Source organism: Antechinus flavipes, chromosome 4 (genome assembly GCF_016432865.1).
Source record: "Antechinus flavipes isolate AdamAnt ecotype Samford, QLD, Australia chromosome 4, AdamAnt_v2, whole genome shotgun sequence".
NCBI lineage: Eukaryota > Metazoa > Chordata > Mammalia > Dasyuromorphia > Dasyuridae > Antechinus > Antechinus flavipes.
In genome coordinates, this window is record NC_067401.1 from 119,328,254 (window position 1) to 119,345,742 (window position 17,489).

Here is a 17,489-nt window from a genome sequence, read left to right on the forward strand (position 1 = left end):
GACTGAGGCAGGATTGACACCAGGCCCAGCATTCTAGCCGCTTAGCGGCCTCCAGTAGGCCCACTAATGAATTGTTGATGGAGCTATGAATTCTTGCAGCCATTCTGAAAACAGTATAGAACTATTCCAGAAAGTTTTCAAACTCTGCGTACTCTTTGACCTCGCTGTATAGTTTGGGCCTCTACTACAAAGAAATCAAAGGGGAAAAAAATCTAGTTGTACAGAAATATTTATCGTAGCTTTTTCATGGTAGCTAAATAGTGGAAACTTAAGGAGGTGATCTTACTGGGAAATGGCCTAACAAACTGTAGTATAGGAATATATTGTGCACCCTAAGGAGTAATGAAAGAGACTTTTCAGAGGAAATTGGGAAAATATAATATGAACTGATTTAGAGGAAATTGAGCGGAAGGAGGAGGACATTTATTATTCTCAATGATAACAGCATTATAGAGAAAAAGAACTTCGAAAGACTTGAGAACTCTGATCAATTCACTGAGAAACCACATTTACAAAAGAAGGAAAACAGTATTCACCTCCTCCTGACACAAAGAGATAGGTATTTGGGAACAGAGCTAACAGGAGAATTTATGTGGCTGCATTAGGCAGCTGCGTACAAATTTGCCTTTGAGTACAGTGACAACAGATCTGGGTCCCCTGGGACCTGACAGACCGCCCTTCTCGGGATTCTAGTTCGCGCTCCCGGATAGAGAGCGGCTGTTCCGGGAGAGCGCTTCCGTGGGCAGGCGCCTGCCTCGCAAGTCAGTTTTAGAGGAAACAGAAAGTCAGCCAGTAGTTCCAGACCTGGGATGACATCATCACCCCGCGCTGCGCCGGGCTTCTCCCGGCGTGCCCCGTTGCCAGGGGAACCGAGGGCGCGCGAGCGCGCGTTTTCCTCGCGCAGGCGCAGCAGAGCAGTAGCCATGGCGGACTCGGGCTGGAGTACCGACACCGGGGAGGCCGTGTATCGCTCGCGGGACCCCGTGCGCAACTTTCGGCTCCGGTACCGGCTTCCCCTCGCCCCTTGCCTCCCTCTCTGCCTCCAAGGCCGCCTGTCCTCCCGCCCCATTCCGTAGCATCTGTGGCGCGTCCGAACTGGACTACGTGGGTAGGGAAGCCCCGGGTTCGAGTTCCGCCCGCTCTGCCTCGTGCTTTTAGGCACGTCATTTGCCCTGACAGTTCAGGTCCAACGGGGAGGTCGGACTCCAGCCTCTGAGGTCCCCTTCAGCCCAAATGCTAACCGTGTCTGGTACTTCACAAGACATCATCATCAATCACGGTGATAACAATAATAGCCAACTTTATATGCAAATGCATATATAATGTTAATTTATATACACATTTATATAGCGCTTCCTGTGTGTCAGGCTCTGTGCTAAGTAAAAAATTGTCAATTTTTATCTCGTTCGATCCTCACGACAACCCTGGAAGATGGGTACTTTTATTATCCCTCTTTTACAAAGGGGGAAACTGAGGCAGTTTTTTTTTTAAGTGACTTGCCCAAGGTCACATAGCTAGTAAATTTCTGAGGCTGGGTTAGAACTTCGGTAAGACTGGATGGAGTCTCTCAGCCTGACCCTGTTATTAATCATTGTACGTTAGTCAAACAGGGAAGTCGGGGCAGGAGTTCTTTAGGGAAGCCGCGGGAGAACAAGGCCTGTTTTCAGAGAATTTGCACCCAGAAAAAAGGAACATGTGATAAAAGTGCTCCTTGAATTGAGTGTAAGATTCCCTCTAGCTTTAAGCCCTGAAATAAAGTCTGTTTTCTTCATCTGGGGGGTGTGGTGTGTGAAAAGGTGGGGAAATCCCCACAATAACTGCCAAGCAGAGTTTAGAATCTAGCTGTCCAGAATCTGAGCCACAGTGGAGCATTCTGGAGTCTGGAGACCTGGATTCTAATGGGGCCCCGTTGTAGGAACTCAAACCATTCTTCCCCTTTGAGCCTCAGTTTCCTTTGCAACATGAGATGGTTGGTCTAGATTTCTGAGCCCCCCTCCCAGTTCTTAGATTCTGTAGTTACATGGTTCCCATCTCATGTTCTTTGGGGCTCACTGTATAGACGTTCCTTCTCTGAGAATCATTCTCCCTCATACCTAATCACAGACACACTTTCTTCTCACTGAGGTAACTTCCTCGAGGCTGCTTTCTACCAGGATTTCTGAGTATGCTATTATGCATTTTTCCCCCCAACCCCCCAATCACCGACTTTGCTTTAACCTTTTACTTCTGCCCTCCCTCCCTGCAAAGTCTTGCCTTCCCTAGCTGCCCACTCCCATTGATGGAACTCTTTTCCAGCTCTGTGATAGAATCACCCAGTCATTGTGTTTTTTGTACTAAGTTTTTCTCTCTATTTTTCTCTTTATCAGAGTTCATCTCCAGAGAGTCTCCTCATGTAACCTCCTCCTCTACCAGTCTGCTCCCCAGCTAGTAAATGACCTTATCGACCTGGGTACCTTTAACCCACCAACATCAGCCAGTATGTATCAATAGTATGATTTAATTGCTTGGGAATTTGGGGAGGATATTGGCAGTAGGTGGTATTTGAGGTCTGAGAGTAACCATTGCTGTTTACCTTCCTCATACTTTCCAGGAAGGGAATCTGAGTTCTTGAATTCTCTGCTCTTCTCCTGGCCTCCTGAGGACTTTATAACTTTGAGGAGGTTGGCTGCTCTGATTTGCTTCCCCATAGAGGATTTGAGTAGGGAGAGGAAAGGGGAAATATATTTTTACCAAAAGAATCCTGAATGGATTCTAGTTCTATAAGTTCTATATAGTTCTAGGCACTTATACCATAATCTAATCAGTTAGTCAGTATACGTTTATTAAGCATCAATTGCCCATTCATTGATTAAGGCAGTCAAACTGAAACCTGTTAAAGACTTAGCTTAAAAAAGTCAAGGTCTTCCACTTCATCCAGGGCCATTTCCAGTCCTCCTGATCTCTATCTGGCTCCTAGACCCAGAAAGCTCTGGAGGGAAAAGTGACCTTGCACACTCTCCCTCACTTAAATCCAACTCACTTGCATGTCATGACATCTCCTCCCTGATGTTGTGGTCCTTTTCAAGAAGGGAGGACCAACAACAATTAAGTATCAACTACTCTCTGCCAGGCATTGTGATAAACATGGGGCATACAAGAAAAACAAAAGAGAGAGCCCTTGCTCTCAAGGAGTTCACAGTCTAATAGGAAACAACATGAAAACAATAGACAAGTTACACACAGGCAAATTTGGAGATAATCACAGTGGGAAGGCCCTAGAATTAAGGGGCTTGGGGAAAGACCTCCTGTAGAAAGTTGGATTTCAGTAGAAACTTAAAAGAAGCCAGGAGACAGAGATGACCAGCAGTGACACTGCGTGGAGACAGGAGGAGCAGTATCTTGTCAAGGATCAGTAGGGAGACCAACGATGCTGGATTGAAATCACTCCATCAGGGTGGAAGGAGGAAGAAGATTGGAGAGGTGGGAGAGAGGCAATTGAAGAGGACATCTGAACAGAGGATCTTCTGTACCACCACTCTAGAACTTGTCAGAGCACATGCTACTGCCTACTTATGGTCCTTTCTAGTCTCTTTTGTGGAATGATGGATTGCCCATTCCTGAGAATGGATATTCTCTTCTACAAATCATCTGCCTTACAGAGCAGTTACGACCAAATGTTAAAAGTGGCAGTTAATATTCTCTTTGTTCCACAAAATCCATTTAACCAGTAACATAAACACATTTAATCATCATTCTAAACATTGTTTTTTATGGGGAAATCTGTCTAAAATTACCACTTGAGACAAAAAGGAGAACCATTTCCGAAGGGGGACTTCCCCAAGTCCCCCAAACACTGTTGCAGAGTAAATGTGCTGTATGATCAGAGATTCAGAACTAGAAGGGACTTTAAGGCAATCTTGCCCAACTTTCTCATTTTACAAATGAGAAAACTGAGGCCTGTGTTACCGGTTAAATGGATTTTGTGGAACCAAGAGAATATTAACTGCCACTTTTAACATTTCTATAGAAAAGTGAGTTCCAATTTCCAAATAATTAACTTCTAGATTATTAACAATTGGGAGCTGCCTATGTAGCACACATCTGAAATTTTAATTGGCCAAAGAATGGAGAAGAAACACTATTAAATAACTAGACTCTTCCTTTCTTATTTTCATTGGCCAAAGAGTGGAGGAGAAACACTATTAATAACTAGATTCTTGTTTTCTTCTTTCTTTTATAAAAATTCCCCAGGGGAGGAGGAAGCACAAATGGTGAAGTGGAAAGAACTTTGGATTTGGAGTCGCAGGCCCTAACTTCTGTGTCTGGCTTTTCTCTTTACTACCTTCTCTTGGCCTTATCTATCAAGTAAAGGAATCGGACTAGATGAGGGGTTCTGAACTTTAAAAAGTACACAAACTTTAAAAAATATTTTGATAACTATTTCAATTAAATTTATTTCTCTTGTAATCTTTTGTATTTTACTTGAGGCATTTAAAAATATTCTGAGAAATTAGGTCCATAGACTTCACTAAATTGCCCGAGAAGTTCATAACACAAGGAAGGTTAAGAATCCCTTAATGAGGTGATAAAGGATTCTTCAGCTCTAAATCTGATTCTTTAACTTCCACCTTCTTGTTTCCCTCCTTTTAACCTTTCCTCCTATCCTCTCCCCTACTCTCCCCAGATGAGTGTCTTAGACATTTTGAGCTTTTTTTTGAGCTTTTGAGGAAATTTTTATCTTTGAAAAAGGTTAGAATAGATTGGATTGGATTCTTTTAAAAAGTAATTGCTATGCCATCCCTCAGTTCCTTCTCGGTCCTTTCTTTCTGGATGTACTATGCTGCTTCTTCAGGGATTTTAGCTCTGGGCTTGATCTCATAAGCTCAAGGGGCTGGGATTCTCCAGAATAAAGGAGCAATTTGAGGAGGGCCAAGATGGTGGTGTTTAGCACTCATCATTGAAGTTTATCTCCTGTTGTCAGATTTGAGCTAAAACTTGGGGAGTGAGAAACAGGAGAGAAGCTCCTGTTCCCAGGGGTATTGCTAAGTCATGGCCTGTTGAGAGTCTTGCAGGAGAAACAAGCACACGGGCTCAGCTGCCCTCTCCAGGAGTGGAAGAGGGGAAGCAGGGGGCTTCTTTGCTTGTCTTGCAGGTGAGCATTTGAGAAAGGGAGAGGATGAAGAAGAAGTGGTGATTGGTTGGCAGGAGAAACTCTTTAGTCAGGTAAGTCTCTGGCTTCCATTTCTCCCTGTCTCTCTTCACAGCCATGACAGTTGACTGTCTGCAGAGACAGCCATTGCTGTCTATGACTTCTAGTCCAACCCATATACAAGGAAAGCCCACAAGTGGCTGGCTAGCCTTTGCTTGGAGACCCTTCTTTCTCCCAAGATCCTCCCCCATTGGCACAGCCCTCATTGGGAGGAAGTTTTTCCTGACATCCAGCCTAAGTTTGCTTTTTGGGACTTCCACCCATTTGTTCCTGGCCACGTCCAGTTGAACAAGCCTAGTCCTTTTTCCATAAGTGCTTGAGAATGTTCTGAATCTTCTCTTCTTCAGGCTAAATTTGCCCAGTTCCTTCTACTTATTCTCACATGAGGTTCCTTGTTTTTCCCTTTCCTTTTCTTTCTCATTATCCCCATAGGAGGGAGAGTGAAAAGCAAGGAAACTTGTATTTCCTTCCCTCATCAGTACTTCTGATGAAGTTGCTCTGATGAGCAGCTCCAAGGGAAGAGCAAGATAAAGAGGAAGCTCAAAAGTCTTCACTCAATCCAAGTTTGGGGATGATCTGAGATTTTACACATCTATATCTTGTCCTCTGTTCTTTTTTATTTTTAACAAAAAAATATATCTAAGTTTTATTGATGCCTTTTGTTTTTACCTCACATTTATCTCCCAGGGAGAAGCAGCATGGTATAGTGCATAGAGGGCTAGTCCCAGACTCAGGAAGACCTGAGTGTAAGCCCTGCCTCTGACACATCCTGGCTGTGTGATCTTGGGCAAGTCACTCAGACCCTGCTCCCTTTCCCAGCAGAATGCCCCCATCTGACAGAAATCAAAAAACGAAGAAAAAGAAAAGATCTTCAGTAAAACTGACCAACACATCGGTTGTGTCTGGCAATGTATGCACCATTCCATACCTGTAGTCACCTATCTCTGCAAGAAGGCAGATTCATTATCTTTACCTCTTCTCATTACCCATATTTAATCATTATAAGCATTTGAATAATAATTATATATGGTTCACTTTTGGTCTTTTGTTCTTTCTGTTGATATGGTTGTAGTCATTGTGTATATTGTTCTCTTGATTCAACTTAATTTTAATCCTCATACTTTTCTGAATTCTCCCTATCCATCACTTCATATGTCAAAAATAACACTCTGTAACATTCATGCAGCACAATTTGTTTAGCCATTCTCTTATCCTTGGACAGCTGCTTTGGTTTCCATCTCTTTGCCTGCCTCCCAAAAAAAGTTCTGCTTTGAATATCTTGGTGTAAATGATACTTTTCTTCCTTTGTGTTCCTTGAAATTTTTACCTAGCATCAAGTACTCTGCAGCAAAAGATATATTTATCTTAGTAACTATTTCAAGAATAATCCTAATTGTTTTTGCAGCTGGGACCAATTTACATTTGCTCTGCCTGCAATGTATTAGGTGTACTTGTCTTTCAGCAGCAACATTATTTCTGTTCTATTCATATTCTTTAGCCTGAATAACTGAGAGTTAACAATGTAAATGTGCCGAGCAGAATAAATTCTGTGGGATCAATTTGGATGAGAAACAACATGAACTTCATTTGAGGGTTTTCTCAAGGGTTACTTGTTCTCTTTCTCCTGCATTGGAAGTTTGAGGTGGACTTGTACCAGAATGAGTCAGCCTGTCAAACCCCATTGGATCATCAATATCGCCAGGAGATCTTAAAGCTGGAGGCTTCTGGTGGCAGGAGAAATCGCCGCATCTTTACCTACACTGATTCTGATCGCTACACCAACTTGGAGGAGGTACGTTTTTCATTTTGCTCTCTCCAAACTTGCCTCCTCTTTTCCTTTCCTTTGTCCTGGGTAGAGATCCCAAACCTGGAGGGACATGAGGTGCTCCTGTTCTGTCCGCTGCGATGTACTTGACTAGAGCCTGGTGTCTCCTGCTCTGGGCTGGCAGCCACAGGACTCCCATTTGCAAGGGGATGGCTACTGCTCCTCTTCCCTAGTAATGCTGATCCTGCGTCTAGAGGGTTCGGGGGAACCAATATAAAGGCCCAAGTGTGGAAGTCCCTCAGATGTTCAGCCTTTCTCTCGACTGTCGAGTCCGCATTGTATTTGGTCATTTAAGAGAATAGTCCAGAAGAACTGGGATGCTCTGTCTAGCCTGCAGTTTACAACTGATGTCAGTGCACTGAGTTTGTGCTTCTTAGCATGTTGTGTGGGGATTTTTTTTTTCATTTATCGTGTGTGTGCATGAATGCACATGTGTGCATGTGTATTGTATGTGTGTGCATGTATATATGTGTACATGAGTGCACTGTGTGCATGTGTATGTGTGTGCATGAGTGTACTGTGTGCATGCATGTGCACATGTGTGTTGTGTGCAGGAGTGCATATTACGGTGTGCATGAGTGCACATGTTGCTGCGTGCATGTGTGCTCATGAATGTACTATGTGCTGTGCACACTGTGCATGTGTGAGCATTCACAAAGCATTTTTCTCACAACTGTCCCAGAAGGCAGAGAGTTATTTTTATATTATGAAAGAGGAAACTGAGGCTCATTGAGAGTGAGAGTGAGATTAAGTGACTGTCCCGGACTAGCATGTGGCAAAGCTAGAACTCCATCTCAGCTCTGACCCAAATCCAGTGCTCTTTCCCATCTGCCATATATCTGGGGGTGTCAGATGGAGTGCTCGGTATACAGTTGAGTAAATGGTGTTGGGTGAATCAAATACCATCTCCAAGATAGCAGTGAAGTAGGGCATGAATTGTCTGGTGTGGATCCTGCATATTTTCTTCATGAAAACCAAATTAAAATGTGGATAATGCTCAATATTTGTGCCTAGATACTTTCAAGAGGTTTTTATCCTTAGATGACTTTCCCCATTTTCTAATGAAATAGTGTGTTAACTGGGTAACTTCTAGTTGGCACATGCTCAGAGAATGCAAACTGATTATATCAGCATAGTTCAAGCTTAGTTAAGAGGGCTCCAGGGTTGCCTTCCTTATGAGGCAAGATGAAGCCAAGGGGAGATCATTTGTGGTGTTTGTTGGTGGTTGTGGGGTGGCTGCTTTCTAGATGCAGGTCTTGGGATTGGGAACAGAAACAAGAACATTCCCTTGGTTGCTCAGCCTGAAGTCATCATGTGTAGGTGAGGGATACACGGCTGTTCTCTTTTCCCAGCATTCTCAGAAAATGACCACCTCGGACAGTGAGGTACCCTCCTTCCTGGTTGAGCGGATGGCGAATGTCAGGCGTCGCCGTCAGGATCGACGAGGACTGTGAGTGTGAGCAGGCGCTGGTGGGACGTGGGCTCACTTGCCCCCCTCAGTCTCCTTTATCTTCCTGAGTCTAATGAAATAAGAGAGGGACCACCCTGCTGCCCTGAGCAGACCAAGTCTAGATTAGCCTATTCCCTCCTGGAGCCCACATTTTAGGAAGCCTTCCTTTAGCTGTGAGGTGAAGCATCAGACCCAACAACAGCAGCCAGGGAGGCAGAGGGCCTGGAGGTCATTTCATAATGGACTTGGTAAAAAGGAACAGGGAATGTTTAACTTAGAAAAGAAAGGACTTAGAGTGGGCCATAAGAGCTTTCTGTGAAGTAATTGAAATGTCACATAGAAGAGAGACTATATTTATTCTGTTTGGTTACCAAAGAGTAGAAATATCAAAAGATAGCTCTAGGCTTAATGGCAGAAAGAAACAGAGTTGTCCTAAAGTAGAACGGGTAGCCCTTTCCAGCTTTCTAGGACTAGGGAGGGCAGTGTTTGTGTGATGTCCCCCCAGGGAAGGTGGTATCCTCAAGTCCCGAATCATCACCTGGGAACCATCAGAAGAATTCATTAAAAGCAATCATGTCATCAACACCCCGCTTCAGACTATGTACATCATGGCGGATCTGGGACCCTATGGAAAGTGAGTGAGACCTCTGACCACACTGCCCAGATCCCTGCCCTCTCTTTCCTTCTCCTATAATATTTGTCTTTGTCATTGTTGTAAGTAGTGGGATACAGTCTTACCTTTTTGTTTTGTTTTGGAAGATCATTCATTGTAGTAGTAGTAGTTAGACTCCAAGGGAGAAAGGGAACTGCCCCTTACCTGTCCCCAGACCTTCCAATGTCCTACCCCTCTATCTTTGGTACTGCTGTTAGCCTCCTAAGCATGAATCCTAATTTCCTGATCTATAGGCTTGGTCAGAGGGATTATGAGCAAGTCCTCTGTACTCTGAAAGTGGACAGCAACGGAGTGATCACAGTGAAACCAGATTTCACAGACAACAGGGGACCTTACAGGTAAGGAAAAATGGAAGGACTGTTGAGGAGAGTTTTAGTGGGCTAAAATCTTTTTCCTTCTCTTCATTTTTTGATGCTAAAAGCTGATATTTTACAGTCTTAATTCCTTTCTGATGTTCACTTTTTAGAGGCTCTACTTTTAATGGAATAGCCTGCCCCAGGGGCATTAACTAGAGCAGTATTTTAAAAAACCTTTTTTATTATTCATTTATCAACCATAAGATTTCAATAGACAATATGGAAAAGAAGACTATATATGAAACTGTGACATTCTGTGATAGTATTTTTGAGTAAATATTATGTTTAACACAATAATAGACAACAAACTGTCCTACTTGTCTGTGTCTCTTGAACTTCTTTCCTTGGAGCAATTTTATTTCAAAGAATGGATGAAATTAAGCTGAGGGTCAGATCTTGTTCCCTAAATTGTCACATACTTCCTGACAACCAAGGTGGAAGGTGCAAATTAAGCTACTAGATACTTGCTATCCTTCCATTTTGCCTCTCTACTTCAGCACTCCTCCACTCCTCAAGCTGTTTCAGGCAAACATAGTAGATTAGAGCTAAGAGATCACATCTGCTTTGTCCAGACTTAATGTCTTTGCTCTGACTTTTCTTCATGGTGTAATCCGAGCAGAATTGTAACTGAAGGGGAGAAGCAGGAGCTGTGGAAGTACACAATTAAGAATGTATCCTCCCCTGCACAGCGAGAGGAAGAAGAACGGGAGCAGCGTGTGTTCAAGGATGTAAGGTCCCTGTTGCCAAAGCTCTCTAGGGTGGGCCTCGAACACTGGGAGTTGAGGCTGTGTCCAAGGGTGGGGCCAGTAGTTTTTCTTCTTCCCAGTTGTAATGTAGGACTGAGCCACAGAATTAGGGCCAGGTGTATGGTCAGCTAGTTTTCCCTGCCTTCCCCCTTGGTTATTTCTCATTCCTTTACTGGTCAGAGCTAAGAGCCAGAGACAAAAGGAGGAAAGGGGATAAGTGTCTGTTTTTTGGCTTTGTTTCTTCAGCTCTATGGCCGGCACAAGGAGTATCTCAGCAGTCTAGTGGGTTCTGATTTTGAGATGGTGAGTAGCCTACTTCCTTGCAGTACAACTAATTGCATGAATTTAGTGCAGGATGACTATGACTTATCAAGTGTATGCTTGTCACACCTTCTGAGCATTTTTCTTTCAAGTGCCAGGAAATGGGAAGTGATGTCAGCACCATCGAAGGGCAGCTCCTTGACTGTTAACCAAAAACAGGTTAAATTGTCTGTATTGGGATCTTTTCATTCTCTGCCAAGAAGCCTTGCTTTTAAGTCTGGCTTCATGGAAGAATAGAAAGGGTTTTGAGTTAGAAGATCTGGGATTAAATCTCACTACTTTTACTTACTCCCTGCATATGCATTCCTTAATGAAGGAAACTGAGACCCACAGTGATCAAAGACATACCCAAGGAATAAATAAAAGTGTGAAATAAAAGTAAGTGGACTAGAGAATTGCTGAGTTCTTTTCTGGCTCTGAATCTTAAATTTAAGTCTACAGGAGTAGATAGTTTTCTCGTGGGTCTGATCCACTGCAGATTTCCTGCCCACTGCTGTCCAAGGAAAACAGGATGCTTGTGTGCTTTATTCTCTATTGTACCTCAGCGGGCATCTGCTATTGCTGTCATTGACTGGTTTTTATTAGTCTACCACATCTCTTTTATCTCTTTGACTGGCCTTCTATGCTTTTTTTCCCCCCCATTTTCCAGAGATAAGAGAACAGTACATTAGTAGGAGGTAGTAGTCACTGCCACCCTACTGCCCCAGGTCCTGATACCTGGGATTAGGTGGTAGTTCTAAGGCCCTTTTGCCTTAATAGTTTGTGTCTATGGTACCCCGCATGTGGGATCCTGATTATTGGACAGCATTTTCTAGGACTTTCCAATCTTTTCTCTACTCTCTTAGGCTGTTCCTGGCTCCCTGCGGCTTTTTGTTAATGGAGAGGTGGGTAAGTATCTTGAAAGTATATGGTAGAGCAGAGAGACTACTAGACTTGGAGCCAGGAGAGCCCTGGGTTTGATCGTCATCCCTTCACTTGGTCATTCTGTAATTATGAGAGTAAGTCATAGTGCCTTAGCTGCCTCATCTCTAAAATGGGGACAGGAATCCCTAAAGCGGTCATCTCATGCTGTTGTTGTGAGGATACTCTGTGGTGTTTTCCCAAGTCTTAAAACTTTGCATGAATCTTCTGTGATCATTATGTGGTCCTTCATGCTTAGGCAGCACTTGACATTGTGGGTGAGCCATCATACCCTAAGAATTGCTGTGATGGTCAGTGATGCTGCTGTTCTGGGGCACTGAGTTTTCCCTGGGCTAAAGCATTAGGCCTGTTTGTTAACCTGAAGAGTTGCTTATGATTAGGACTATATTGCAGACCTGCTGATGTTCCCCTTGAGGGGAGGAGTATAACATGCTGAAATAATTCCCCCAAGGTCCCTCTTCACTGTTAACTCTCTTTTCAGTTTCAGCCCAAGGCTATGAATATGACAATCTTTATGTGCACTTCTTTGTGGAGTTGCCTGAATGTAAGTAATTCTGTAATCAACCAGTTTATGGCATGGTTTTCCACTGGGAAAGACTCATGTTGCCACTTAATTCAAAATACAGACAAAATAGGTGCTGATATGTACTTTCCCTTCACTTTGTCTTTAGCTGTGATAAGAGCTTTTAGGCGAAGCCCATTGTTGAGCTCATTGCCCCCTGGGGCCAGTGGCTTGGGACAGATAAGGGTGTCTAATGACTGGTTTCATGTCCTCTTCCCTTTTTTCAAAGTGACTATTTAATAGCATAGATCTGAGCAGGAACTTTGCCAGAAAGTACAGGTCTACTCAAACTTCTTGGGGATAAAACCTTTGCATCTTTAGGCAGCAAGGGGGTACAGTGAGTAGAATGTTGGACTTGGAGCCAGGAAATCTGAAGTTCAGATGCAGACTCAGACATTTACTAGCTGTGTGACACTGAGCAAGTCATTTTAATCTGTCTCAGTTTCCTCACCTATAAAATGGGAGTGATAACAGCACCTGCCTCCCAGGTTGTTATAAGGATAAATTAAGATAACATTGGTAAAATACTCTACAAGCCTTAAGGTCCTATATAAATGCTAGTCACTGTTATTATCATCATTATCCCTGTACCTGGCACTGTTCCCAGAACATAATAGCTGAACTGAGCTAGGACCCAAAAAGTTCCCTTGGCTTTATCCCAGGCTTCCACTGAGAGCTGTCACGATTCTTCCAGGTGCTTTGTCTTCCTCTAGGCTACTTCACTGTTCTGAAGGTTCTAGGGAACTAACTGCTTTCTGGTCTTTGGTTCCTAGACTGGTCAAGTCCATCATATCAGCAGCTCTCGGGAGTAACACAGACTTGTGTTACCAAATCAGTGGGAATGGTAAGGAGAAAGAAAAAGGCCAGTCTTTGGAGCCCTGCTGAATATCTGCTTTGGGGATTGCAGCTGAAGCCCTCCCTTCCTTTATCAGGCAGATATATAGCACAGGGATGCATGCAGAGCCGAGTCATGAGCTCTTGACCATGAGTCCATAGTGAGCCCCAGCCATGTGACAGGCCTTGTGCTGGGGGACCCAAAGGACCAAAAGGACTAAGGACCAAAAATGAAACCATCAGTGGCTGTAGTTTGTATAGGAGGCTATTCCCCTTTGCATGGTTATGGTGGAGACGTTCCCAGGGAGGCTGCTACTGTGCTCTATGAGACCTCATGTGGCCTGATGATGAGCCTTCTGTCCCTCCAGGACGAAGTGGCGTACTTCTCTTACCCTTTCACATTTGAGGCTTCGTTCTTCCATGACACTGAAGCTCTTGGTAAGTTGGTCGTGGGCCTGTGGGTTTAGAGCCAGCGGGGACCACCATGGTCATCGGCCCTTTATTTTCACATGAAGAAACTGAGGCCCCAGTAGGGCGAAGCCCTGCCCAGCGCCACGTAGGCTGCACGTGCCAGAGTTGGGACTTGAACTGGAGTCCTCTGATGCCAGTAGCCTTGTTCTTTGCAGTGTGGCACACTGCCTTGCCTCCTGACCCAGGGCTGGTCCTGGCAGTCACGGAGTCCCACTCTTGTTTGCTTATGTGCCCCAGAGGATCTGTCTCAGTGGCCTGTGCTGTACTTGGAAGTCATCTCGCTGGATTTCTGGCAGAGATATCGGGTGGAAGGCTATGGGTCCATAGTACTGCCCACAGCACCAGGTAAGTTCACCCATCCTAGAACTGGAGGTTTCCCAAAGAGTAAGTCTGTTTCTGGGCTTAAGGTGCTTTAATTAGGAGTTGGAAGACATTTGAATTCTGACTATTTCATGGTTTTCTGAAGTTCTCAGTGATTTTTACTTCTTCATTAAGGACTACTGGGTGTAGCTCTAACTTCCTCAGCTTTGTTGGAATTCTTAAGTGCCTCTGCTAAAATTCCTTGGTTTTCGGCCCTCGAGAAAGGAGGCAGCTCTTATTTTGAAAATCCACTCAAGAACTTACTGGTTCAAATGTTTGCATGACTCCTGGCAAGGTATATATTAGAACTGTTTTTTTTTTTTTTGATTCAATGGTCTGATTGGATGTTCTTACTGTCCCTTTGGCAAAATAGGGTCTCATACCATTACAGCCTCAACATGGAGGCCAGTGGAGTTAGGAACTCTGGCAGAACTGAGGAGATTTTTCATTGGGGGCTCACTGGAATTGGAAGACCTATCATATGTGCGAATACCAGGGACCTTCAAGGTAAGTTTTTCCCTGGCTAGGTCCAAGGAAATGAACCTTATACAGGGAACTTATTTTTCTGAATGAAATATGGGGCAAAATCCATATTCACTTGTCCATGATTCTGGCATTAGAGATGATTCCCTTCTTCCCCTGATCAATATTATCTGTAGTGTCATGGGTTCTAGGATGCCTCAGCTACATTCTCAGATAAGATGTAAGTGTGCTACCAACTTCAGAAAATAGAAAATTCCCTTCTTCCTCCCTCCTCCCTAAATGCTGCTGGTGTAAGATAGGGAAAAAAGGGATTTTTTAACAGGAAGCCAGCCATCTGTGTTGGGCATTTTGTTCTTTAGTGAAATTGGAGCTATTCCTAAAACTAGGAATTCAGAGTCTACCTTTAGCTGAAGATGACTGCTGGCAGAGGTAATGTAAGGTAGTTAGCTCATTGATGCTCTTCTGCACCTATTCTTTAGGGGGACCGTCTGAGCCGCTTTGGGTTCCGAAGTAAGACAACAGGCAGCGTTACTTTCCGCTTTAACTGCCTACAGCAGTCCATGTAAGTGGCCTTGGCCTGGAGGCCTTGCTGTTCACTTGCGCAGAGGGTCCAGACTCTACTGACCATCTCTGGTGCTTCCATTTAACAGGGCCTTTTTGGAGTCTGGCTCCACTTGGAAGAAGATGCAGAGTGTGCTGGAAGGCATAGGAAGATTCAGTCAGCAAAACAACATTTTTAATGTGCTAGGTAGGTTTCTCCCTCATGCTGGCTTCCTACACAAGCCTGTTCTTCCCTAGTTAGGCAGAGTAACCCCTTTTCTGTCACTTTTTCAGAGGCCTTCCAGCGAGCCCGACGCCGCATGCAGGAGGCTCAGGTAAACCTCCCTGAGGATCTGGTGAGCTCCTGAGCACTGTAGCCTCCAACTAGCAGCAGCCTCAGCCACAGTGCTCCCCAACGACCAAGGACAGACACTCATATCCTCCAAGACCATGGGCTGCCCTGCGGCTTAATGTTCAACCTTCCTTCTGGGTCAGGATCCTGTTACAGCAAATTCCAGCAAGGCCAGAGCTTGTTGGGATGAGGGCCGCACAGGCAGAGGGACTCTGTGGCAGGCTTGGTCCCTTCAGGGAGCCCTGGGCTGGCCTGCCCTGCAGGAGGCAGGGCAGCAGATCAGGGCCTGAGGTAGTTGATGACTTTACAACCTCACAAGGGAATCCAGAAAAGAAGGAGAGTAAAATGAATCAGGGATTTTTTCACCATCAGAGTTCTGGCTCTCTCAAAACCATCTTTTTTTTGACTTTTGCTTCAGGCAAATTGTGTGTGGTGGTGGTGGGCATATATGGGAGAGTGTCTATGGTGGTGTGTGTGTGCACTCACGAACTTCTGGGTAGGGACCGAGTATGGCTCTGTGATGAGGAGCATTTGTATCTGGGGGTTTGCATGGGTATGTATGGACAAGGGTGTGCCCAGTCTGACCTACCTCATATACATTATTGAGTGCTTTGGTTTTGCTTTTAGGTTTTAAACATATAACTTGCTTTTACACCATCTCGTTGTCTTGCCTGATTTTCCATCCAGGTTACTGGCACACTCATATTCCCTCAGAACTATGTGAAATGGTGAGCCAGCCTTGCTTAAGAGATGTTAACTTCTTTTTCCTTTCATACCCAGTATTTATCCTATTCTTCAGAGGATCTCCCAGTGTGGGCTTGTTGTTCAGTTAAGGGTCCTATAGGTAAAAAAGGTACAACAAATAGGGAAATTCCACAACAGCAACCATTTGTAATGCTCTTGGCCTTCAACCACTTTTTTTCTGGTCAAATCAGCCCATTAGTCATAGAAAATAAGACATTCTGCACTTTTTCCAAGGATAAGAAATTGGCCATATCACCTTAACTGAAGGCTGTGCATAGCTAATGTCTCACACATAGAGCACTTAAATTCTGTCTTCCTTTTTCCCTTCCTTTTCTCCCTTCTGAACTTATTTCCTCTCTTCCCTTCCACCCCTCCTGGATTGTGAGAATGTCCTTCCCCAAGCACACACACAGTGACAATTGTGCTTTTAACAGTGCTTTATTGACAGAAGCAGGATGTAACACTTGGCTCACTGGCCAAGAACAGATTTTAGCCCCAGAGGAGGGATCTTGCAGGAATCTGTGGCATTGTGAGATGTCTGACTCTTGGAGATCTAGAAAAAGAGACTTTTGTACTTCAGGGCCAGGGAACCCACTGCCAACTCCATCTCTGCCCTGGGGCCTCAAGGTTTCTGCAGGTCCAGGATCCATTGCCGTTAATCTTAGCATGACTTCCCAGGCCCATGCATCTGGGAACCTGGGGTAAAAGCTAGATACCAGAAGGCAGCAGTTAATGGTATCCAGGGAACTCATACTGCCAATCCTAAGCAGTAAACTTGGCTCTGAGAGTGAAGCCAGTGAAAGCATCAGCAAAAAGTGGGACTATATGGAGAAAGGGCTGCTCCTCCTGGATGCTTCTGACTGCCCTGTTCCCAAGGAAGGAGCCTTGGACAGACTTCTGTGGAATAAACAGAAATGATTGAAAATGTAGCCATCCAACGAATCTGGAATGAGGCAATCTGAATGTCTTGACTTTCACCCAAATCCTAGATCTTGGAGTTGGCCAACAGCAGCTCCAGTGGTCATCCCCTAGGAGATTTTCTCCTATTCATTCAGAGTGACCCTCAGTCCTTTCCCTCCTCCAGAAGCCTGGGGACTCGGCTCACTAGCAGAGAGGAAGAGTCCAAACTCTCTTTACCTGCGTAGTCCTCATCTCTCTCTCCAGGCTGAGAGGTTCAGCTGGGGGATATTCGCACAATTCACAAAATCCCTTGGGTAGGTATTGGCCCTGAAGATGCGCTGGGGGATAGTGTTAATGCCGCTGTTGTCACAGATAATCCGAGATAAGGAGACACTGCTCAAGGCCTGGCGCTGGCTCTCGGTAAAGACACCTTGATTCTCCCACCAGAACCTTCAAAGAAAGTGGTTGTGGTGGGGTGAGGTGGAAGGGAACAACCGCACAAAATCTCAAAGGCATACTTAGCAGCAGGGATGAAGGTGGGAAATTTGTTCTTGAATGGAAAGCCCACCTAAGGGCCAGAATTGCCATTTGGGCTTACCCTGGTCTTTCTGATTCAAAAGAAATGAAGCCCATCAATTACTCTCATTCCTCTCTTTAATTTTTGGGTGAGAGTTTTGGTGTTCTCTTCTTCCTTGTTTGTTTTTTTGGCTGAAGCAATTGGGGTTAAATGACTTGCCCAGGGTCACACAGCCAGGAATGTCAA

The 17,489-nt window shown here is 44.6% G+C and overlaps 2 protein-coding genes across 3 annotated transcripts in view; one reads left to right on the forward strand and one right to left on the reverse strand.

The window, feature by feature from the left end:
* The first annotated feature begins 879 nt into the window (after positions 1-879).
* Positions 880-15,739, forward strand: LOC127559993 (tectonic-like complex member MKS1). 2 transcript variants are annotated; one of them, XM_051994204.1, is made up of 18 exons: positions 882-1,003; positions 2,367-2,476; positions 5,132-5,202; positions 6,825-6,980; positions 8,366-8,463; positions 8,969-9,097; positions 9,370-9,474; positions 10,112-10,220; positions 10,485-10,541; positions 11,405-11,447; positions 11,962-12,024; positions 12,816-12,886; positions 13,245-13,314; positions 13,585-13,692; positions 14,081-14,214; positions 14,670-14,752; positions 14,841-14,938; positions 15,025-15,739. In XM_051994204.1, exons 1-18 carry the CDS (start codon positions 924-926, stop codon positions 15,096-15,098), a joined length of 1,659 nt encoding a protein of 552 aa, XP_051850164.1. In that variant the 5' UTR covers positions 882-923; the 3' UTR covers positions 15,099-15,739. The 2 variants fall into 2 exon arrangements, with proteins under 2 accessions (XP_051850165.1, XP_051850164.1); XM_051994205.1 differs by lacking the exons at positions 14,670-14,752; positions 14,841-14,938; positions 15,025-15,739 and adding an exon at positions 13,843-14,002 and having other exon boundaries at positions 880-1,003; positions 14,081-14,179.
* A 506-nt stretch (positions 15,740-16,245) lies between these two features.
* LOC127559991 (eosinophil peroxidase-like) overlaps positions 16,246-17,489 on the reverse strand; it is an 83,544-nt gene continuing 82,300 nt past the window's right edge. Inside the window, exons 13-14 of the mRNA XM_051994191.1 lie at positions 16,964-17,176; positions 16,246-16,723 (exon numbers count right to left, since the gene is read on the reverse strand). Coding sequence (XP_051850151.1) covers positions 16,975-17,176 — 202 coding nt within the window. The 3' untranslated portion in view covers positions 16,246-16,723; positions 16,964-16,974. The remainder of the gene's footprint in view (positions 16,724-16,963; positions 17,177-17,489) is intronic.